General features: G+C 36.8%; 3 protein-coding genes across 4 annotated transcripts; 1 reads left to right on the forward strand and 2 right to left on the reverse strand.

Moving 5' to 3' along the window:
- Positions 1 to 20: 20 nt before the first annotated feature.
- On the reverse strand, positions 21 to 11,116 carry LOC124639228 (ATP-dependent DNA/RNA helicase DHX36-like). Of its 2 annotated transcripts, XM_047176499.1 has the most exons (14): positions 11,015 to 11,116; positions 7,345 to 7,752; positions 6,218 to 6,389; positions 5,331 to 6,005; positions 4,891 to 5,060; positions 4,416 to 4,578; positions 3,954 to 4,230; positions 3,274 to 3,736; positions 2,717 to 2,947; positions 2,132 to 2,310; positions 1,440 to 1,767; positions 968 to 1,242; positions 564 to 741; positions 21 to 192 (listed from the first exon to the last, which is right to left on the reverse strand). In XM_047176499.1, the coding sequence occupies exons 2-14, from the start codon at positions 7,728 to 7,730 to the stop codon at positions 75 to 77; spliced, it is 3,615 nt and encodes a 1,204-aa protein (XP_047032455.1). In that variant the 5' UTR covers positions 7,731 to 7,752; positions 11,015 to 11,116; the 3' UTR covers positions 21 to 74. The 2 variants fall into 2 exon arrangements, with proteins under 2 accessions (XP_047032455.1, XP_047032456.1); XM_047176500.1 differs by lacking the exons at positions 7,345 to 7,752; positions 11,015 to 11,116 and having other exon boundaries at positions 6,218 to 6,585.
- LOC124639229 (polypeptide N-acetylgalactosaminyltransferase 3-like) lies at positions 8,540 to 19,075 on the forward strand. The gene is made up of 7 exons (XM_047176501.1): positions 8,540 to 8,873; positions 8,969 to 9,117; positions 9,240 to 9,337; positions 10,302 to 10,482; positions 14,470 to 14,608; positions 16,354 to 16,539; positions 16,717 to 19,075. Exons 1-7 carry the CDS (start codon positions 8,859 to 8,861, stop codon positions 17,749 to 17,751), a joined length of 1,803 nt encoding a protein of 600 aa, XP_047032457.1. The 5' UTR covers positions 8,540 to 8,858; the 3' UTR covers positions 17,752 to 19,075.
- On the reverse strand, positions 18,963 to 23,051 carry LOC124639232. The gene is made up of 3 exons (XM_047176505.1): positions 22,905 to 23,051; positions 19,688 to 19,897; positions 18,963 to 19,331 (listed from the first exon to the last, which is right to left on the reverse strand). Exons 1-3 carry the CDS (start codon positions 22,960 to 22,962, stop codon positions 19,117 to 19,119), a joined length of 483 nt encoding a protein of 160 aa, XP_047032461.1. The 5' UTR covers positions 22,963 to 23,051; the 3' UTR covers positions 18,963 to 19,116.
- Between the last annotated feature and the right edge of the window lie 1,275 nt (positions 23,052 to 24,326).

The following is a 24,326-nucleotide window of genomic DNA, read 5'->3' on the forward strand; positions in this document are numbered from 1 at the left end:
GTTAAAATAAAAATACGGGATAAGAAAAAAAAAACAACTATAATAATAAACAACTAAATTAAAAGGAAATATATTCAACGTCGCCAAGAATATCTGTTGGAGTAAAATTCGGAAGTATCGGATTCTGAATCATCATCGTCGGCGATATACTCGGCGCGTTCATCTTCAGCCGTTATTAACTCCATGACAGCACTAAAACAAACGAAACACGATTATTATGTAATTGCTTCCAATAATATCACGAATCCACTTATCGTGTAATCGTTTAGCAAATATTTTAAGTATGTAATAGGCGTTTCAAATGCTCGTTAAGATAAGCCCATATTACATTAATTAAACTCAATATTGCAGTGTAAAAAAAATAATTTAAATTCAGTGTTGTCACATGAAAAATACTAAAAAGATTCTGCCACACGGCTAGCCTTCTTCAAACCTTGAGCATAACCTCGCTCACGGTCGGCCTCGCAACTAAGGCCAACAGCCAAGGTTGCTGACGTCACCACTGACCTCCCTGATATAAAAATTTGCACATCATGCATGTGTGCGTACAATACTATACTTACTCAAATACTTGATTTTCAAAGGGGTTTCTAAGCGTGGCTTGTTTGCTTGAGTCACCAATTTTGGAAGCTAAAACTTGGTCTAATAGAGACCGCATTTGCCACAGAAGATCCATAGTGGATTTCTTGCAATTAACTTTGACATTAGATATCATAACGCAGTAGTCTGATGGGTCCGGCGCTAGAAAAATAATGTATTGTTAGTTGATGTTCATATTGTGCACCCGTTAGAGCACATGGCATTAGAACAAAGATTTTAATAGTATCAGTACAGAAATATTTTTACTATAGCTTTAATTTTAGAAAGAGGAATTGATAGCTATATGAGTGAAGTATAACTTTTGCTCAAAAACAATATTTAGGCAAGATAAACTCTTTCATTAATGAAATTAAATATCTAAACATACCTTCAGAAACCACCAATTCACCGAAAAACAGAAACGGTAACGTGTATATCAGGGTGACATCAATAAGGAAGAGGTCAGATGACCTCTGCTTGAGCCAGTAGACCAGCCAATTGGCTCCTGGCGTGATGCACGCTGGCTGCATCGGGAACCTTTGACCCCCGTGCATTTTGTACGCCATCACACTACTTGGGTGTATGGCTATGGGCCCATCTTCAGATGTACGAACTTTAAGTCTGGGCTGGGATTGCGGATTGCGGCCGTGAGATTGTCGCCATCTATAAAAGTTATTTTTATTGAATTCGTACTTGTTTACTCCTAATTTTATAAATAGCAAGCCTAAACAAGCTAATAAACTAGATACAGACAAGTTCATGTGATTTCATAATCTGAATTTACTACCAAATACTGCTTAACGTAACCAGCTAAACCTAGGTGTAGTAAAAAAACAAATACATAATACTTTAAGCCTTACCCTACAGTAGCAATATTAGGATACAAAGAAGCAGCAATGATAGCTTTGAACAGGCTCATGTTATTCATATTCCTATTCTCCCAATCGGATGTGACATCAGCCCTTTGCAAAAATCCCATCTGCTTCAGATTATCGCCAAACTGTTTCTTCATGTCACATAGAAGTTCTAAAGTATTGAATGCTAGGAAGTTTTCGTAGGCAAAGTTGCGTTTTTCCTGGTAAGAGCGACATTGCTCGAATTGTATGATGGCTTCCGATATAGCCACGTGGTCACTTGGCTCGCCGAGAGCGAGAGTGCGTTTGGCTTCATCTACTTCTTTTTCTTTGCCTAAAATATTGAAAAGGTTTTACTGCCGTTAATTTTAAATCTGTTGAAAATTTTGCAATATAGTGCTTGAAACTTCCAATAACTAAAGTGGTAGTTATAAGGTTCTCAGTGACTGAACTTCTTGTTCAGCGACTACCTCTCGGAGTAACTCGCAAAGTAAACTTTTTTCCTGGCACCATGATTAGAATGTGAATGTGAATCTTATGTGTCGTCGAGACTTATCTGCGCCCGAAGTCAAGACTTATCTTTCATTGTCCCACTATAACTCTTTATATTTCATCTATTTTTGATGTTGGAAAATACACACAATATAGTCAATACCTGCAAAATAAAGGACCACAGCATTAACCCTAAACAAACTCACCAATAACAAGTTGGAAGGGGTCCTTAAAGCCCCAAACGGCAGCTACACTAGCCGCGCGGTTGAGACACCCGAATATAGTTCCTAACAGCAACAGTTTGCCGGCGGCGGGGTGCACGGGCAGTCGCGCTAAGTGCCAGCCAAGAGGGGTTAGCTTCTCTTCACTGTTAAGGGCTCCAATCCTAGTTGAAAACAGATAAACAATATTTGGAATATATAAAATTGCGACCATAAATAAATAAGCTTGGTGGCAGATGATGTCGCTATATGCAATATTTCTGAGGTATCATCTGCATTATTTGAGGTCATATAGGCAGTCGCTCCGTGTAATACATTAGTACGCAGCTACATCCCATTCGATCAAAATAGTTTCATCGTCAGAGTTTTCTCAAATCCGCCTGATTGATTCTGGTAGCATTCGGGGACGCCGGCTTTACGTGCCCTCCCAGGCAAGGGGGCATAACACCGTCAACTTAGACTTGATTTGTAAATGTTTCTAATCGGAATCGAACGAAGCTGAGAAATGACTAGGCAGATGATGTGACACAAAGCAATAATTCAGACCACAAACAGGTAAAAAATACTTACTGAAACAAATGCCTAACAGCCCTTTCCGTAGTAGTAACAGCGGGCGGCGAGGGCATCATACTCATAGCATCCACAGCTTTGCCCAAGCGCAGTCGTTTTATAGCGAGCACGGGCTCAGCTAGTGAGTTCCTTTGTATCTCCGGTAGGAGGCGCTCTGCTAGCTTGCTGGCGCGGAATGATGTGACTAGGTGGTAACATACCCCGGGCTGGCAGCGGCCGGCGCGACCACGGCTAGACAAATAAATTGATAATAATGTACGCTACTTAATAATAATAAAATATATGGAACAGATCCACATCTAGATGTTATTTCCCAGTGGCAGATCTGTAGTAGACTTTGTGAGATATGCTCACAACCCTAATTTACTTCTTATTTTTATGTACTCCCCTTATAAACTCCCTTATGTACTACCCCTATGTACTCTCCTAATAAATCCCATCCTTATATACTCTCTCTATGTACCCTTATGGAGTTTAATTTGTTATGTTGTACAACTTCTATGTACTGTCTTATGTACTTCCCCTATGAACTTCCTTAGAAGTTTCTGAATACTTGCCGTTGTCGCAAATTCGCTTGAGAAACCCACTCAGTTTGTAAAGTAGGTATATTATCTTCTATGTTGAGTCCACTGTACTTTATTTTTCCACAGTCAATGACGTACACAATATCATCTATAGTTATAGATGTTTCTGCTATATTTGTTGCTAGGATTATCTTCCTTACATTTTCTGGCGGACGCTGGAATATTTTGTGCTGTTCCAAAGATGGCAACTTTGAATGAAGAGGATAGATATCATAAAGGGATTTTGGGAAGAAATTACTTGTATTAATTTTCTTCAACAATTTAGTTATGTCGCCGATTCCTGGCAGGAATATTAGCACAGCGCCGGGCGCGTCTTTGCAAATATAGACTAAGAGTTCGTAAATGAGATCGATGTTCAAATCCTCAATTTTACTGTCTTGAAGTGCTACATAAACATCTCGACTTATATTCTTTCTTATAGATTCGAGCCATGGAGCTGAAACCGGAAAAAATACCATTATAAAACAAGATTTGATCCACACCCCTAAAATTAACAAAAGACGTAAAACTTCTCTAGATATAGACAGTTCTCGATAAGACATAAAGCCATCCTAAGGCTGACTGTAACTATCATGTATCCAACACTGCTGCTTTAAATAAAGCTACAGTAGCTTTTAAAAACAATTGACTGAAAAATATCAAGCTTTTCTTACCAATTTCAGCTTTATATTGTATATCCCTTTGCATTTCAGCTTCTTGTCTCTTCATTTTCTGCCTTTGCCATATCTTAACATTTTGGTTATTACCCTGGTCTACAGGTGGGATATACTTAATTAAGCTTAGAATATCTTCTAGATAAATATCTTGTACAGGGTAAGCTAATCCTTCAATGTGCATCATTGGACAGTCGTCGAAATACGACTGCAGCTTTTCCGCGTCTATTGTAGCACTCATAAGAATAAGTTTGAGATCTTTGCGTTTTTTGAGCACCTGAAATGTTACAATGTTGGCTTATATTATTGGTTATTTTAGTCTCAGCTGTCTATACAACTATCCGCGAGAAACTTAAAAATACCTGAACGGATTTTCAATCTGTTTTTATTCAAAGATTAAACCATGGAAAACTTCTAAGAATAAAGTATAGGACTCTGTAAAGTCTAATCAAAATTTGTCACCTGTTTCAACATCAACATAGATATGTCAATATGGCAGTCTCTTTCATGCACCTCATCAAGTATCACATGACTATAGTTAGTTAAACCCTGATTGACTTCTAGCTCAGCTAGTAAAATACCCGTAGTACAAAACTTAATGCTACCACGCGGCCTTGGCTCTATACTGAAATGATTAAGAAAATGTATAAGTCAAAATGTAAAAAGGATGTATAAGTCATCAAAGTTAAAGTTTAGATAAGTAGCTTTTTCCGTGATATTTAAGGATAAGGTGCAAGTTGATTCTATAATTTATATTTAAACTAGCGACCCGCCCCGGCGTTGCACGGGATAAGAGTATTTCTCCACTATTAAATGTATGTTATTATACATATACACTTTCCTCTTGAAACACTCTATACAACACTCTGTACAAAGGGACAGAAAAAGCGACTTCGTTTTATACTATGTAGAGATAATAAACTCTAATGGAACTTACGTCTCCAATCTCACAGCATATCCTATGGATTCACCAATCCGTTCAGATCTTTCTTCAGCAACTCTCATAGCCAAAGATGAGGCTGCAATACGTCGCGGCTGTGTGACTAGTATATGGACATTAGCACCTCTGTTGTTGACAATTGCATCATCTAAAATAATCTGTGGAATCTGGAAGTAGTAAAATGGGAAATCAATATATAGACAAGTTGAAGTTTATTTTAAGTATTGTTCTATTATGAGTATGTAATAAATTAAAAACGTTTAATGTTTGTGTTACAGTCTAGAGAAAATGCTAACTGCTGTGCCCGTTTCAAGTGAAGAGAAGGGTTCAATTTATCTGTTTAACTTACCTAGTGTTAACTCTAGTAAAATTCTGTTTTTTGGGTATTATGTTTCAAATACAAGTGTGACAGTGATACTAAGAAAAAAAATTCTTACCTGTGTAGACTTTCCACATCCAGTCTCACCGCTAATTACAACCACTTGATTGTTATTTATTACCTCTAATAATTCCTTCGACTTTTTGTAAGTTGGTAATATTTCTCTGAACACCTTCATCTTTTTGTAAGTTTTTGAGTTTATCATATTTTTGTAGTTTTCATAGAAGGTTGTGTTCAAAGTTTGGGTTGCAGAATTTTCCATGGTTATTATAATACCCTTTGAGATACATTGTTCAAGTTTTTCTTCAAATGTTCCAGTGATAATGTCTGCGTAACCATACTTGTAATCTCCTGCTCCTTGCAGGGCACTCATTCGTATATCACTGGAATGACTAGATTGTGCTACCTCAGGTTCATTTGTTGGTTCAGCTTTAATAATAGCTCTGACAGTCTCCGACTCTTGGTTCATTGGTTCCACAACATTACTGCTGGATGAAGTGCCTGGTCTCTCAAAAGAACTTGTTTCTCGAGGTAACTTCATAAAGTTATTCACAGGGAAATTATCAACTTGAGTTGAACATTCATATTCAGATGGCTGTTCTTGTTTTATATTAACCAAGTTCATGCGCCTTGGTGGCTGTATGTTGATATTGCACTCTTTAGCAATTTTTTTAATGGATTCTATGTTTTTCTGTAAGCTATTTAATATTCCAGGAGGAATAGCAAAATTGATCTGAAATTAATAAACATAAATTATTTTAAAGTAATGTCTCATGCAATCTCACATGCAGACGCAGATAAAGAGGGCTCTGCAGTCTTCCCATAACTAATTCAAAATGTTTATTGTTACTATAATACACTTTAGCAGATGATTGAACCAGATTATTACAATAAAAATATGTGTTTCTTCAATCAATATTTCAACAAAATAAAATATTTAAATACCATGAAGTCTTGATCCTTGTTTTTATTTTTTTTCATTTGCAGGTCTCTGTAATAAAGGCCAATATTTTTACCGCGCAAACCTTGTGGTCTGCCCCTGTAATTGTTATTTTTGTAAAACGCTCTATTCCAATTCCCACGACGAGACATCCTGATTGACTGCACTACTGATATTCTGCCAAATCAGTCAAAATAATATTTTTTCACGTAAATAAGTGAATTCTCACGAAAAAACACCGGGTTTATTAAAATTTACAACACATTACGAAAGATTGATTATTTTATAAAACTCAATTAAATAAACCACGACATCATTGTTTTATGACATCAAGATAGAAACCAGAATTCCATCAGTTCACATTAAAATTAACAAATAAGGCTAGGCGCTGATTGCAACTTTTCGTCACCGTGACTTTTTGTCACTTAGTCGAGTGCAATGAAAACTATACTGAGTGCGCTCATTATGGTGACGTGATAAGACGGTGACAAATAGTTGCAGCAGCAGTCAATGCCGGAGTGACGTGACTGTCACTCGCGTACACGTACGTACACTACACTGGGAGTCCGCTCACTGGTGACTTTTTGTCACTCAGCAATACAAAAATGAACGCGATTTGTCACCCAAGAACAGATTCAGTGAGCGCACCGTGGGTGACAGCGGGTGACAGTGAAAGTCACGGTGACGAAAAGTTGCAATCAGCGCCTAGCCTAAATGTTTCATCTGGACGGTGACCGGTGTTTTGTATTTTCGAAAAAATATTGGATAGGTTGAATTTGACATTTATTTGACACTCGACAGAAAAAGGCTCACACTGACACTGACACATTGACATAGGTTTTTTAGGGGTTCCGTCTCTGCGTCTCGACCACCAACAACGTAAAATATCCGAATTTCAGCATCGAACTGATACCCAAACATTTATAGTAAAAATAATTCAGTACAAATATTAATTAATTACTATTGTAATAAAAGGATACGTTCGGAAAAGAACATGTGAATTAAATGGTATTCCTTCTAATCCATACCCTAAGTTCAATAGTTCATAACTATAATATTTTGTTACAAAAGTTACCAATGCAGTGTCTAGACAACAAAATTACGAAATTTTTTAAAAATATATCACACATACCTAGAAGCTTCTGTGTAGGTTGAGGTAACCGATTGCGTACGTCGAATTGGTTTATTTTCGGCAACTTCCAATTTTAAAGACACTGGATTTCCTAGTTCCTGTTTTATTTGAAACTTATGGGGAATTTCTTGTTTTATCGGAACCAAATTACCCATATTACATTCCATTTTTATTTGATTATTCCAGGCGTTTGGCGTCCATTGATGAAATTCATTAGGAGGTTCCTGTTTTATTTGAAAATGTTGATAGGGTTCCTGTTTTACATAAAAGTTTTCATGAGGTTCCATTTTTATGTTCACTGGAAACTCGTTTGGATTTATTCCAGCTGATAAGGGATGGATTCCAAACGATAAGGGATTTAGTCCAATTCCATTCGATTCATCCATTGATAAATTGAAAGTGTTTGACCTGAATAAAATAGAGAACATGGTGGTTAAAAATACAACATTGTATTTATTTAAAACGAAATTAGTTACTAGGGTCTACAAATCAGTCCTTCCTATTCCTTCACTCTCATAGCTCGATGGGATGGCAACCTGACATGACTGGAGAGAGATCAGGCGCTAAGCGACAACTAATTTAGTAAAAGTGTTTAAATCTATAGTGGATTTATAAAGCGCATCGCGTGAAATGCGATGTGGAGAAGGTAACTACTGAAGTAGTTTAATTGAATGGCTCCAAACGCAGAGACTGAGGAAGACGATTTGGTCTGAAATATTTTAGCAACGTCTTTATTAGTTACCAAGGCGAGAGTTTTTAGCTTTCTACTTTCAACAATAGCAAATTGACGATGTATATTAAATCTTGCCCTACAACACCGGTCCTCTATTTACCAAAACAGGAAACATGGGAAACAAAATAGAACAAACCATTAATCCGTAGATCCACTGTCAGAGCTGTGATAAGTGACCGTCTCGAACATAATGTAAAACAAAAGAGTTTTGAACAAAACTTCACAAAACAACCTGTTTTCTGAAATAGGACTAATTCAATGATTATTTCAGATTTATTTAAAATAATGAAATTTTGATGTGCCCATTCCTTCCAGTTGTGCCATATTTCAAGAGCCAATGTAAAAAATTGAAATCATTGCTAGCTTTCGTATAGGAGAGTCATTGCAATAAACTCGTTTGTTATCATTTTTTAAAAGGAACGCAATATTTTCACGAGACGTCAACATACGTCTGTCAAGTGAAGTGTCAAATGATCGCGTTTCACGGTTTCACTTGCCTTGATACGAATACTAATTTTTGGCCGGATACAAAAGTAATGAAAGAGAAACTAGCATAGGATGGCAAAATAATAGAAAAAGTGAACAATGCTGAATGCAAAGCCAAACACGCAGCAGAGAACAGTCTTCAATCAAATAGGAATCAAAGTACCAAACAGACAGACAGAAGTGCAGTGCAACTGAGTGCACCAGTAGCAAGTCAAAAACAATATTAATTTCTGTAAACAAGCAGTATGTTGTGTGTAACGTTACAAAAAGTAAATAACAGAAAGTTGTGAAAAAAATGTTGCACAAAAATGTAAGACTAGAACTTAGATGGGTTTTATTTAGGGATAAGTTTAATTTAATTTTAATTCAACTTTATTTTATTTAAAAAATAATGTTTTATTTTAGGGTTACTGGTCGTTATTGTGCAGAGGCCGAAAAAAGAAAATAGTGGTGCTTATTATTATCTTAATATTCTTATTGAATGCCCTTTTCTATGTCTCTTTGGAACTATACAATACTATTAAGAGAAAGGAGAAAGAACCTTGGTATAACAAGTGAGTGGTGTTATAACAAAACTTCTAAAGATTTTATGAATAAAAATGTAATAAAATCAATTTGAATTTGCTGTGTTCACTATGTTTATGACTTGAAATGTAATAAACAAACTTTATTTCAGTCTGCATTTTGACAAAAACTCGTATGTTGACGAGAGTGGAATGAGAGTGATAGTGGGACACTATGTAGGTGGAACTAATGGTGGAAACTTATCAGAAGGTAACGAACTGTTATTACAAAATAATTAGACTGATGAACTTGATAGAAACTTTTCAAACTTCCTTCAATATGTATCTTACTAGAAAGCATTGAAAGAGTCTATTCAAGTACTATTTTAAATTTTGATTTAGACTCTCAAAGAAAGAGTAGGTTCTCTTTTCCCCAGTGATAATGAAATATTTTGTTATGCAAAATAACTCAATGTAATTCTACAATGTCAATGTTGATGGAACCTTGGATGTGTTACAGATAATTATCTCCCTGCATACATTGCTATTCAAAAGGATTTTGTTTGATTAATTATATCAAATAGTTTTTTTTTGAATTTTCCTCTTTGCGCTTCCTAACCCAGTGCCCGACAATGAGATCTGATTATCAAATGATACAAAATATTTTAGGCAGTATGAGAATTAATATAATTTTTATACACAGTTCGTAAACATTCAATCCATGAGTGTAAAATTAATAAGCATTTGTTTGGATTTGCTAACCATTTCATGGTTTCTAAATTAATTTGAATTAGCCAATCAGTAATGCCTTGCATCAGTGCAATTTAATAATGTACTGAGAGAACTACTTGCGATTTTTATTTCAAACAATATGCAGCAGGTCTGCATGTAAAAACAGACAAACAGTTCTTATTTTTGCTTCTCTTGATAAACACTTGTGATAACTGCAAAGGCAATGATTACCTGATAAGCTAAGAAATGTAATTAATGTCTTCTTAAATGAGTATTTAGTTAAAGCTGTTTTTTCATTTAGTTTTTAATGAAGTACGGTCCCATATTATGTCGATTTATGAATAAAAAAATTGCAATTGGATATTTCTGTCATTGCGAATACTTCATTTAAAAAACAGATGTTTTTTCTAGCAAAATATTCCATTACCTTCTTGGGAAAAGTCTACAAAGGGTTCTAGATTTATTTTACATTTTTTAATAATGATTTTTACAAACATTTTCAGATGTTATACATAAAAACAACTATGCGCCAGTACCGGGGGCTGGCGAGGGCGGGCGCCCAGTACAACTGTCTCAGAGAGAGCTCATCACAGCTCGGGAGTTGTACTCCCTGCATTCCTATAATATACTTGTTAGCGACAAGATATCAATCAATAGAAGTCTTCCGGATATGCGCAGTGACAGGTGAATATAACATCTATTTTATAAACTTCTAAACATATGGAGATCAAAGGGGGAGGCCTATGTTCAGCAGTGGACGTCCTATGGCTGAGAAGATGATGATGAAACGTATAAATGTCTTTGAGGTGTAAAATAGTTGTTTCAAATTGAGTATTTTAGCGAATTCTCTAATAAGCAGGTAATCTGCCACAGCCTTTGGACAGAGTGATGAGGCATTGGTACTTTGGGAGGTGTAACAGAGAATATATAGAATATTATTAATTGTTATATCGAACCTTAAAATAAATGAACTACACTTAAATAAAATGTGGACTCTGTAATTCTCGCAAAGTGAAGGGAGATGAGATGATACAATTCCAATGTAATAAACTGTACCTATATAATCACGCTCATTTAACATGTAATGTCAGCGATCTCATTAATTACCGTAGGTACATGCGAAAGCAATAAAGAACATAGGTACCTCTTTGAGATAACATTTGAGGTAACACAATATCACTCAATGTTCTTAAAGTTATAAAACAACATAACTCACCTAGCCTTGAACGTAATTTCGCCGTGAATTAGTAAAATATACGCACTATATTAAGGCCAGCTTAATAAAATATACACGATTCAGATCCTTCTGTTGAAAGACGGTAAAATATGTAACTCTTTTTCGAGGATGGTTTATTCTATGTAGTAAATAACCCAGTATTTTAAAAATTCAAGAACTGTTCTAACGCCGTTAGCAGTTTTGGCAGTTACGCATTTGAGTCAGAATTTTATTCAGTCTACCCTATTTTTTATTTACAAAATCATGACATTAGCAACTTAGTTAAAATCGTTCTGCTTCTGTTGGTATCGGATTGTGATGACCTCCAAATGTATGAATTTGTATTGGCCCTTTGTATTTTAAGGTCTATGATTAATTAACTTACATAGATTTAACTTTATTTAAGTATCTTTTAGTAATCATTGTAAAATTTGTAACATCGGACATAATGTTAGTTTTCCATTAGGATAGTATGCCAATTATATTCATGCCTTTCCTCCGTAATACGTTGTTATTTTTGAAACTAGCTTCTGCCCGCGACTTCGTACGCGGATCCTGTCCCTTATGCCAGCGACTATGGGGTCAGCAAAATCAAAGATCTGAATAGTCGCAATAGACGTGACCATAGGGATAAAAGTAGTGATTCTAATTAGACCGCATTTAAGTTGTGTGTGGCAAAAATATTACACGTAGGTATTATTTCGTAAAAAAACATTAAATAGATGACAAAGTCGTGGTGACTTAGTGGAATTCGTGGTGGTTTAGTGGGTAGAGAACCAATCTCTCAAGTATGAGCGTGCGTCTTTGATTCCAGGTCTGGCAAGTGCCTGCCAATGCAACTTTTCTAAGTTCGTATGTACTTTCTACGTATATTTTGGATACCAATGACCGTTATTTGGAGGGGATGTTAAACTGTAGGTTCCGACTGTCATTGAACATTCTTGGCAGTCGTTATGGGTAGTCAGAAGCCAGTAAGTCTTACCAAGGGGTAACCGGGTTGTGGAGGTCAGATAGGCAGTCGCTCCTTGTAAAACACTGGTACTCAGTTGCATCGTGACTGGAAGTCGACCCTAACATAATTGGGACAAAGGCTCTTGAGATAATAACGACAATAATAATGAGATATATGCACCGCAAGACATCTGAGGCTGATGACGGGGAGTAGCGACCCCGCGGGGCTATATATACTGAGTTCTCCAGGGAGAGTATACTGTCCCCCATCTCCGGCCGGTCGGAGTGAACCATGACGGGGGTAGGTCTCACGCCTCTGGCTTGGCTTGGCCGTCCAGAGTGGAGTCGCTAGAGCAGGATTAGTGGCCCTGCTCGGAGGGTAGGTGCCTCATGGTAAGCACAGGGAGCGCGTAATCCGCGTTTAAAGTCCGCCGAGGTATCCTCACCCTTCAGCCGCTCATGTCCCTATTGCCCTCTTGTTGCTATTCAGTGACTGGTTACAATAAGTGAGGTGGCGAGTCTCCACCTGCCGTTTTTACATGTACCTAATACATTGTCATCCACTAACATCCCATCAAAATAGCCCAAGTAGTTTTCCTCCATAGTTAGCAATAGTTTAGCACAGAACCGGGGATTGTCTTTTTTTTAACGACGTCCACCGGGGATTGTCCTTGGGTTCATTTCTATAGTGTATAAAGGGATAATCGTCGGTTTTGTGTCACCATTTCATTAAAGTTGTCTCAAAAGGGCTTCAGCGTGTTGGCTTCGACCCCACGTTTGCCTCCCAAAAATTTGGAACTCTGTAGTCCCGAGGTCTGGAAGAGATATACAAAATAATAATGAAGATAAAACGCAACAAAGTTAGAGAGTGGAGGCTCGTGACGCCACGTCTAGGTATGTAAAATTTGTACTAAGCAGTGACTTAACACGAAATTCAAGCGTTGTTGTATCTTCGTTATTATTTGTTTGTGAGAGAGAGAAAAGAAAAATGCGTGTCCATTATTTTAGGGTTATCTAAAAGACGGACTAATTACTTATTTTGATTCACTATACCTATTTCATAACATTCATTTCTATACATTTCAAGTGTAGTATTGCTCTTGAAGTTCCACATCAGGTGTTCCAGATCTTCGATGTTTACACGTCAATAGAGAGTGCTTATCAGATTGAACAACTTTTGCTAAAACGTCATACCTCTATATGCTATAGTCTAGCTGGGCCCCTGGAGTTCCACATCAGGTGTTTTAGATCTTCAATTTGTATAAGTCAATAGAAAGTGCTTATCAAATTGAACAACTTTTGCTAAAACGGCATACCTGTATATGGTACAGAGAAGCTGGGCTCTTGGGGTTCCACATCAGGTGTTCCAGATCTTAAAATTTATAATCTCAGCTGAAAATGCTCATCAAATGAAACAATTTTTGCCACGGCACCATATTTGTATCTCTTATAGTTTTATTGGTCTGTTGGAGTTCTGCATCAGGTCTTCAAGTTTCGAAGATAAATTATAGCCTATATGTTGACCAGGCCTAATACTGATACAACAAAGAAAAAATCATTGAAATCCGTTCAGTAGTTCGGAAGATTAGCGTGTACAAACAAACAGACATACAGACATACAGACATACAGACAAACAGACAGAATTTTTTTTTTGGATTTGTGCTCCATTACTGTTTCTAAACCCCACCCAATTATTATTTTTTTAATATATTCAATGTACAGACACAGTTTTTTTACAGATTTATTATATGTATAGATAAAAAAATATATTTGGATCATAGAGTAACATTCAAAATAAGGTTTCACTATGGGTAATTGCCGGTGTCAATAAATTGAAATCAGGACTGTATAAAATTGCTATATTGTATAAAACTCGCGAATGTGCTTAGCGCACGATTTGTGCCACATCACACATGACAATACAATTCCATTTAAATATCAGTTCCGAGGTTAAACTGCCTGACATACCTGTAGACCCCACAACGAATGTTTCATACTGAATCAACGCATGATAATGTATGAACATGCACTTCCTCAGGTATCGGTGAAAAAAAGGAAATGGGGCATGTATAACTCGATAGGTTTATATTTTATTTGGTCATAAAAAGTTGGCTTTATATTTCGGACCCATGATAAGTGGGGTGCCCACTTACCACTAAGTCACACATGTTGCAGCGCCAGGCGCAAATATGAAATACATCACGTATTTAATTTATAAAAAAATAAGAACTTGACTAGCTTCAACAATTTTTTTGGTATGGGATATTATTAGAGTATTTGAAGTAAAGTGCCAAATAACTTTCCTATACTGAAGTTAGCCTTTTGACTTCTTGCGAATTTTTTCGTAGATATAGATACCTATTATCGAAAAGCTTTGCGTGTCTGAAGTTGGCTTCAAAATTTTTCAAAATGGCTAACTTCTTATTACTTAACTTATTTAGCGTCTAACTTATAATGAACTGCAATCAGTTAGCTTTAAGAAAGTACTATTTATTTTATTCAGATGCAAAGAAGTGGTATTCGATCTAGACAACCTGCCGACTGCGACGGTGATCATAGTGTTTCACAATGAAGCGTGGTCCACTCTCATGCGCACTGTCATGTCTGTGCTTATGAGATCGCCTACCAAACTGCTGCAGCAGGTAATATTAACTTATCACTGTAGGTATATTAAGTTAATTAATAGATTCGCAGTAGCAATTGTACAGATATTTAATCTGTTGTAAGAAAAATATAATGGAAATTTTTGATTTCGTTATCCACAATCTTCAACTATCAAAAATATAGACGAGTAACACACTCCCCAGTATATACTTAAACCTATTTTTACCGAAACCTATAATAATGGTAATTATAATTGAAAAAATGTGAAGCCTTTCCAACTTCTACGAATTTTCAATCAAATAAAACCTATGGATAACAAATTCTCAGAAAATCTATTGAAGTGTGCAATGATTTTTGCTTGTAAAGGTAAATCGATATGATCGCTATCAATGTTAATCAGTTCATTCGTTGTCGAAGCTAATGGCAATTCAAATGTTCTAATTCGGTGTTGTTCTGCTTCAACTACGTCGCTTAAACATTTATGTAGAACCTTCTAAGCAAAAATACAGGGATAATACATTTAATTTATCTTTACTATTTCTAATATTGTAAACTAGCTTGTTCCCATATTTTTTTGCATAATAGATGTACAACCTTTTTTGTAGCCGTTCTCAATTGTTTTAAGGGTTGTCTTTGGGTCGTGTTAAATGCTTTAAGAATCCAATATTTTATAATAGTTTGTTCTTAGAACATATTATACCTTAGTGTGTTTCCCATTTCCCATCGTCCTGGTTAGTGAAGACGGACCTGAGATCCAGAGCAGATTGGGGAGTTGGCAACAGAGACTGGAGAATGTTGGCTTAAAAATCAGCAGAACCAAGACCGAATACATGTTCTGCGATTTCGGCGGTCTCTCCAGTCCTGAAGCCATAGCGCTGGATAACGCACTTCTTCCAGTCTGCTCCGATTTCCGGTATCTCGGTTCGCTTATTCAGGGCGATGGCGAAATAGATCGGACAGTTACGCACAGAATTAACGCAGGATGGATGAAATGGCGGCAGGTAACGGGAACAACTTGTGACCCTCGTATTCCCCTTAAACTTAAGGGGAAAATTTACAAGAGCATGGTCAGGCCTGCTGTCTTGTATGGATCAGAGTGCTGGCCCACAAAAGCGACGAATGAAAGACAATTGCATGCGGCAGAGATGAGAATGTTAAGAGGTATGTGTGGAGGAAGTTTGAAAGTAGCGCCGGTATCAGAAAAACTGCGTGGAAATCGGCTGTCGTGGTATGGGCATGTGATGCGGAGGAATGAGAGTCATGTTGTGAGGAAGGTGATGAGTATGAACGTGGACGGATATAGTGAAAGAGGAAGACAAAGAAACGATGGATGGATTGTGTGAAAGTAGATATGGTAAGAAAGAATGTTACTTGTGAGATGACGGCAGATAGAAGAGTATGGAAGAAGAAAACATGCTGCGCCGACCCCAAATAAAATTGGGATAAGGGCAGGAGGATGATGAGGATGATGAGTGTGTTTCCCATAAATTCGATAAAGAATACGTCGGCTTACATATGACGGATTACAGCTTGAAGGTTGAAGTAAAGCTGGAAATACATAAATACAAATAGGCATACATATTTAAAAATAGGAGGATAAAACCTTATATGCTCAGATACACCTAGCTATAGCCGCACTTCGGGCTTTAGCCGTTAAAACATATAACATACATCGGATCTCTAAAACATATAATATACATAAACGATAACCAGGCGCTAATGTTTTCATCCGTATCCACTTATTAGCCAATAAGTCTATTCAATTAGCAAATTGATGTTCCAGATAATTTTAGTCGACGATGCGAGTGACAGGCGGTACCTATTCCTAGAGTTGGACGAGGCCATAGAGAAGTTAGACAGGGTACAACTATTAAGGAATCCTGAGAGGACGGGGCTGGTCGGGGCGAGGCTCTTGGGTGCCAAGAAGGCTACCGGTGATGTGCTGGTGTTTCTTGATGCTCATTGTGAGGTCAGTACCAAAATATTGATGGATAGGTTTGAATGGAAACAAAAAACACGTCTATGCGAAATCAGAACTCAGGTTTTTAAGTTCGTTGCCGAGTTTTACGTCGCTCAAGTTTTTCGATACTTCTTGGAAAGAGCAATATCGGGAGGTAAGTTAATATGATGTGTTTTAAAATTTCAGGTAACACCAGGGTGGTTAGAGCCGCTGTTGGATCGTGCGGGAAGCGACGATGTTTTTATATGCCCTCACATAGATCTGTTATCTGAAGATACTCTAGCGTATACAAAGAGCATAGATGCACATTGGGGCGCGTTCAGTTGGCGACTACACTTCAGATGGCTTATACCCGGTGGTGATGTACTTAGGAAGAAGTCAGAGAATCCTTCTAAGCCGTACCCTACTCCAGCAATGGCTGGTGGCCTTTTCGCAGTACGAAAAAGCCTATTCTGGCGTCTAGGCGGTTATGACGAAGGCATGACTATATGGGGCGCAGAAAATTTGGAACTATCATGGCGGGCATGGCAATGTGGAGCAAGAGTTGAGATTACATCGTGTTCTCGAGTGGGACACATATTTAGGAGACATAGTCCTTACAAATACCCGGGAGGTGTGACAAAGGTTCTTCATGCGAACCTTGCTAGGGCAGCTACAGTGTGGATGGATGAATGGGCAGATTTCTTCTTCAAATTCAATCCGGACGTAGCCACGATCCGTGATCAGCAAACAGTCGCAGATAGAGTGGAGTTGAGAAAGAACTTAAAGTGTAAAAGTTTTGCGTGGTACTTGAGTAACGTGTGGCCTCAACACTTCTTCCCGACCGATCAAAGGTGGTTCGGAAGAATTAAGAGTGAAAAAGGAGGTTGTATAGGAGTTAACCCTGGTACATTAGGGCTGGGCAGCCCAGCTGTCGCTGTAGAGTGTATCACACAAATGGGTTTAGAAAGTTTAGTAGTTTTCACTCCTGAGGGGAAAATAATGACGGATGAAGGCCTGTGTTTGCAGCAAGGCAATGGACGGGCTCTTTGGAAGAGCTGTAGCGATAGTAGTAAACAGATATGGATACAAAAAGGTCCTCGGTTAAAAACTCAGGAGGGTTTGTGCCTAACTTTAGTAGTTAACAAGGATTCGCACGGCGTCGGCGATCCTCTAACATCAAAGAAGTGTCTCACAGATGATAAACAAATTTGGCATTTCAATCGCGTGCCTTGGCGTTAATGTTGTGATACAGTTAGGTAGTACAAATTAATAATTAACTTAGCAATAACATTTACAGTACAGTCTAGGCCAGAAAGCTTACAGTACACATTTTAAGTCCAAAATGAGATTTTAACTAAGTACTTAATATTATTTGAGTCTGATCCCGATTTTTATATTGTAAGTTCAAACGTTTTGTACAATATGTAAAGCAAGCATTTAGTAATTTATGGCACCTGTGATTTGTTGTAATATTATTTTTTTATGAATTACTAGTTTTAGGAGGAAGACTAAGTTGTGATTTTTAAATACTATTCCATATTAACTCCATAGGTATTATTGTCGTAATTATTAATGTTGTTATAAGATAGTAAAAAATGGCGGATGGTTTTACCGCTAAATAACATTCCACTGTTAATTCCTAATTTTACCGTTTATTAATATTTTGAAACTAAGAATATATGCCTGTTAAGACTTTTCTCTTCCTGGGATATTTTTTAAGTATGTTATACTTTTTTGGGAAAAACTTTTTTTTATATTAGGTAATTTTTGACATTTACTTTTAAAACCAATAGAAGGTTTGGTACCTTCTATTGGTTCCTAATGAGAAAAAAAAATAACGTGAATGTTATTCATACAATTTTAGATTATCTCAGAATCTATCTAATCTAATCTATGGCTTTATTTTGCATCATATTACGTTTTTTTGCATTAATGGAAGATTTATATGAAAGCTTTTATTTATTATAATTAGCGTTTATTTTCTATTGACTAAAGCATGTGCCGCATTTATACTTCTTCTAGTCTTGAATCTATTATTTCTACTTAGGATTTAGTTAATTAATAGTTTTACTTACAAATAATTTAATTACCTAAAACAAAAGCGATACATCTCAGTTACCACTTCAAGCTTTTGCTTAACTGCTTTACTATTCACTCTAATTAAAGCAAAATATTTATTTTATTTTTTGAAGTGCTTCTAATAATCTGCGTAGGCATATACTTCACTTGCAAACGGCAGCAAGCATATATATGCTTTGTATACTGGAAACCTCACTTCTAAAGTAGGTACATTATGTCAGGTAATAAGTTACGAGCATATCATTTTATCAGTAGATGCCGTCTTAATAATTAGTTCACAATTTTAACGTGGTGCTTTTAAACAAAAATCTCAGGAATCATTCCATATAAAAAATAGGTAATAAGGATTATCGTCACAAATGAAATCAGGATTAAAAAAATATATAAAGTTTTAATTTTATCAAAATGTTTTACAAAAAATGCTGTACAATAAAATGTATAAAATATTTGAGTATCTATGTCATTAAATTAACTGTTTATTAAACAATTGTTTTATTGAATTTCCCCTCATTTTTTTTATATTCTTCACCTTAGTATGAAATAAAGTAGTGATATTGCTATAAATACAACTAGTGGTAATGGATGTGTTTTTGCAACGGAATTGCAGTCGTTCCCGTTGCATATGAAGCAACGAGCGTCGCTGTGACCACGAGCTCTCTCGACGGCGAGTAGGCCTAGACAGACGGAGTCTATCTGCGCTCGTGGAATACAGCCTCTGAGAGTATCCACTGTGTTGCCAACTGAAAAAAGTATATTGATCACATAAAAAATGCGTAGATAATAAACTGCGTATAAACAATTTGGGCCTTGGTTTATCTTTTTACCTAACATGGTAACCCTTCGGTAGATGGAGTGGAACTTATGGGACAGCTCCTCAAGCACAATAGTTTGGATCAAATATGGCAAGAAGCACTGAGATGTTAAAAAAAAATTGGACAAACTCATTGACATGAAGAAAAACAAAGAACTCGTTAACAGGAACAGAACAGCAATTTGCCAAAAATGAAAGCTCCATAATTTTAAAATTACATACGCAAAGTAATACCTAGCATTAAAAAAATCTAGTCAATATATAGTGAGTGTGTGTCCAACTTACAAGTCTTATCATCTGGCGTTGCCACCATCTTCAAGCAGCGGTACTCTATAGGTATCTTGGAGTCGGTGCTGGGCGGAGGATGTCCATAGTTGTGCACCCATGTGGCTGATACCCAGTTGGTTGGGTGGCAATCTACCGACCTGCCTGGTGCTATTACTTGCTCAGGATGACAGCCCAGACAACGCTGGTAGAAACAGCTTTCGGGAACCGCTGAAATCATGAGATTAAATTTTCTGTTCTAAATCTGACATATTTTTTTTTAATCACTACAGTAGCTCCTGAGATTAGTGCGTTCAAACAAACAGTCAACAAACATCAAGGATCAGTGGATACGGATGCTGACATTATTTTTTCCTTAAATACCCATCGATAATGCAAAAATTCAATACTTGCAGAGCCAAAATACATGTTAAGAAGACATGTAAATACCTAAATTAGTCGTCAGCGTGAGATTATTAACTATACAGGTACTAATGTGTTTTGCAAAGGAAATTCTAGTGCGGACGCATGACGTCCACGTGAACTTGTTGCGGTCAAAGTATCTCAGTGACTTGCGAATACGCTGCAGTTGCTCAATGACTGAGGTTTCTGAACAACGATTGGACGTTCTCTGTAATATTCAAGCCATTGTAGCGTCAATTTAAGTTTATTTTAGAAGCACACCAGATGATTGCGGATACAATAACTCCGATGCGTATTTTATTATCCGTTGACGTTTATTATAATTGAAATCATTACGGAATATCTACGGTCTTGTTAACCACAACTATAACCTTTACGGCTAAGTTGATTGTTTGTTATTTACCAAGGAGGCTAACTAAAAGCAACAGTTTAATCAATTGAGGAATCTGGTCAGTCTGATTACTATGCAAATTAGTAGCAATACAATCAAAATTAACACGTCTTTATTGTTTCAAGTGTTATTTACGTAAATTATGGAGCAATTACGCGAAACAATTTTCTTCGTCGTGTTCCGTTAAGACAATTTTTGTCGTTCAAGCAAAATCTCAAAATGTTGTGGTCTGATTTCTCTCGCATGAGAAGTATTTGTAACGATAAGTCGGATCTTTAATTAAGAGTCGCTTTAATTATTACATGTTAAGGTTCAACGTTCGCATTGGTCCAATACATTATCATCCAGTTAATAAGGATCAGATTTCGAAGTCATGGAGAGAGTGAAAGTTTATACTGCGGGGACTGATTTGGCAGACGAGAAAATACTCTGTAAATTGACAAAATGGAAAAACAGAAAACAGAAATGTCTATAAAATAAATATTAAATAAGTACGTATCGTATGAAAGCTAGTAAGTACAGATGCCTAAGGTAGGTAATAAGAATAAGTACCAGTGTCCACGACAGATTTATGACCGGCAGTGTAGTGCGGAGGAATCTTTAGTAATTGCTGATAGACCCTAGCGGGCCATTAAGTAGACAATGGCAGATAGGCATTACTACCGACAGATCTCACTTTTCATTGTGATTGGTGGGTTAGTAAAGACGCGAAATTAATGATTGAAGGCTGCATCGGTTGGACTCACGGCATTTTCTCGCACAATGCTTGTCCATGTCTGATTGTTGAGTAGCGGCCTTTACCCGCCACAGTCGATCGGACCCGCCATGTAATGCCACTCTTCACTGCAGTTTACGTTTGTTTTAACCGCCGCAATCATATGTCATTTTCTCGCGTTTCGCGCCATTTAACCGGCCATCAGGCCGTCGTTCGATCTGTTCGGCGCGTACGCTCCGTAATTATTGAAAGCAGAGAATCCGCTCTCGAAGCCCGACATCAAGGTATGCCGCATGAACGCCTGTTGACGTGGCTGTTTAGTTTCACTCTTTATAATAAATACATATTTGCTTATATAAAAGAAAATGTTATCATATTATCTGTGTCAACAATGAGTTTCATTACTGATATAATACTTAACATTATTTGTGCCGGTAGCTACCTATTATTAGGTTTTGTCTTTTTGTAGTTTATAAATAGATTCATGTTTTGTGGAAAATATTGGGGTAGGTGATATACATTTAGAAAAGATTTATTGGGACGTCGTAACTTACAACTGTTTAACTGCATATCAGCATAGAAATAAATAAATAAGTATAAAGACTTGCCTACAATATAACTTCTGATTACTCTTGTGTCAACATAGAACTATGTTTTGGATTAACGATTATATTATAGTTTCGAATATTAAAATACAATTCTGTAACAAGACTATAAATACAAAATGTCTCATAAACAAGTTAATAGAAACGCTTGGCAGCGCGACGATGCGTAAGATTGCGTCGATGCCCACATCTTACACGCGGCGCCCGAGAAAGTGCTTGATAGGCGTCTGACATAATTGTGCATGGCTAGTTGTCTGCCCGTCTGTCGTGTCGCCATTGTAATTCTATATAGGTATAGTGATTTTTGCGCCGAAAGCAGGAAGAACAGTGGTTCCTAGAGAGAGCCTGTTTTAATCTTCTAGGAAACTGAGAAGTCTTATGATTTTTGTTAGTTTCATTGCTTAAGGATAGCCTATAGTATAGCCTAATGATTGTCGCGGTAAACGTGAAGATGTTATTTCGCATTAACACTTATTTGCATGACAATAGATTAATTTGAAGAGGGGAGAGGCTAAGGAAAAGGATGTCTTTTGCTTAGGTGCTGCATGTCAAAGTAAACAAGGAGATATCTAAAGAAGCTGCATCTCAACTGCTAGTAAATACCATGTTCAATATTCTACACGGCTATATCGCATTAGAAACATTTATGAAACATACAACAACAATGCGCTAGACAATGTTAGACAAACCTATATTTGCGCTATCTCTGCTTATCTAAGTCACAACACAGCACTGACCCAAATTCATAACTAGAGATGATCAACATAAAATCCTCTGCCCACGCGCACTGTGGCGACATTACTAGACGCATTGACAATGTAAATACTATTGTCAACAGAATAAATAAATATTTATCCAGAGGCAAGATGAGTCGGTATTCAGTAAGCCATTGTCTGCGAAGGCGCGGGCGGCCGCCTCACAAAATGAATTTAAAACTGCGTGATGTAACGATGTAACACTTTGTTTTAGTTATATTTTAAATTCAATCGGATGTCAACTTGTAGGCACAACAGATTAACAAATCATTACAAACCTCAAATATTTGTATTGTTTAGCGAGCTGTATTTTGTGGGAAAGTATTTATCTAGTGAAATGGAGGCTTACCGTAAGGAATGAGTCCGACTACGAGAATAAACACGATCATTGCAGTACACTGATACATAATTCTAATAATAAAGTTAGTCCGTTGTTACGTCCACTACCGCCACAGTTTTTATCGCACTAATCTCAAGAGGAATACATTTTATCTGTAACGTGCGCCGTTATCAATATGTCGTAAATTATTGTGTCGTTCCCAGTGGAAAACAAGGATTTTATCACAGAGTTTTTCTGCAAACTGTTTGTGGAACACGCACGTAACTGCGACGAAAATAAATTTATGTCTGTACCTAAGCGTGCTCTGATTATTCTCGGCATGTCGTTGACGAAGATGTATCCGAATGAACATCGGACAACCGTTACGTATTTAGTTAACTTGTTAGTGATTCCGACAAATTCCCCATGATACATTTAACAAATCAGTAGGTACTAGATAAACTGTTGTCGTAGTTATATTTTTACATACCTGTTGTAATTCCTTTATTTATTTCTTTAAATTGAAAAATAAGTAGAAATCATTCCTACGAGCAAATGCGCGAATCTTAAAATGTACAATTTATCATCACAGAACTTTCTTTTGCTGTACATATGTAAGCCGTCAATTGTTTTGCATAAACAGCGGCTCATTTTATACCGCATAAAAATAATAATAGAGCTATAACTAGAATCTTTTAATGAAATTCAAGTAATATTAAGTTAATGGTTTATTTAATGGCAGTTTCTCAACAAAGGCACAAATTAGATTAATGATGCACGTCTGCTAAGATGAGTAGGCGATGATATACGGACCAATTAAATGACACTCCTTCGCAAAATTTACTAATCCGGATTATAAACCGTTATTTGGTGATGCAAATTAAGCATTCCTGCAATATTTCAATTAAAACATTCGAATTTTATTAATGTACTGGTTAATTGAAATCGATTTTATTATTATTCAAGCTTAAGACTGACATGTCAGGACGATTAATACGAATACCTATCCTAAATGCAAATGTTCTGTCTAGCGTCTGGTCTCTAATAAAAATGCCAAATAAAGTTATGCAACTACTAGTTTTATTTGCGGTTAGTAAGTAGTAAAATTGCACTGATAATAAAATGTATTGACAAGAGTATTCAAATACAAGAACAGAAACAACGGCACGCGATCGATAGAGGTGTCATGTCACTTCACTTCCTAACTGAGATCTACTACCAAATAGGGCTGACTGTAAACTCGGTACCAACTTAATCGTATCATCCACACAAACAATATTAACCTTAAAAGTAATATAGATAAGGGTGATGGTGTATTTGAGGGTTATTTTGGTAGTATGTGCGAAATAGTGGCCTAGATCACGGCTGCGTCGGTTTGGAGCAGCGTCGCGGCATCTCACATCGTGTCGCCATGTACGAGACACACGGATGCCTGGGTTAGATAAACGCAGA

The sequence above is a fragment of the Helicoverpa zea genome, chromosome 18, assembly GCF_022581195.2.
Source record: "Helicoverpa zea isolate HzStark_Cry1AcR chromosome 18, ilHelZeax1.1, whole genome shotgun sequence".
In the NCBI taxonomy this organism is placed as follows: Eukaryota; Metazoa; Arthropoda; class Insecta; order Lepidoptera; family Noctuidae; genus Helicoverpa; species Helicoverpa zea.

What these genes read in the sequence shown, in the direction of transcription:
- LOC124639228 (XM_047176499.1), bottom strand. Translation starts at nt 7,730, where the DNA reads ATGGATGAATCGAATGGAATTGGACTAAATCCCTTATCGTTTGGAATC. An exon ending in ACCTACACAGAAGCTTCTAG is followed by an intron (nt 6,390 to 7,344) that starts GTATGTGTGATA and finishes CTGATTTGGCAG; the next exon opens with AATATCAGTAGTGCAGTCAA. An exon ending in ACAATATAAAGCTGAAATTG is followed by an intron (nt 3,737 to 3,953) that starts GTAAGAAAAGCT and finishes TTCCGGTTTCAG; the next exon opens with CTCCATGGCTCGAATCTATA.
- LOC124639229 (XM_047176501.1), top strand. An exon ending in AAAGAACCTTGGTATAACAA is followed by an intron (nt 9,118 to 9,239) that starts GTGAGTGGTGTT and finishes ACTTTATTTCAG; the next exon opens with TCTGCATTTTGACAAAAACT. An exon ending in TTCTTGATGCTCATTGTGAG is followed by an intron (nt 16,540 to 16,716) that starts GTCAGTACCAAA and finishes TTAAAATTTCAG; the next exon opens with GTAACACCAGGGTGGTTAGA.
- LOC124639232 (XM_047176505.1), bottom strand. Translation starts at nt 22,962, where the DNA reads ATGTATCAGTGTACTGCAATGATCGTGTTTATTCTCGTAGTCGGACTC. An exon ending in AGTCGGACTCATTCCTTACG is followed by an intron (nt 19,898 to 22,904) that starts GTAAGCCTCCAT and finishes TCATGATTTCAG; the next exon opens with CGGTTCCCGAAAGCTGTTTC. An exon ending in AACGCCAGATGATAAGACTT is followed by an intron (nt 19,332 to 19,687) that starts GTAAGTTGGACA and finishes TACTTTTTTCAG; the next exon opens with TTGGCAACACAGTGGATACT.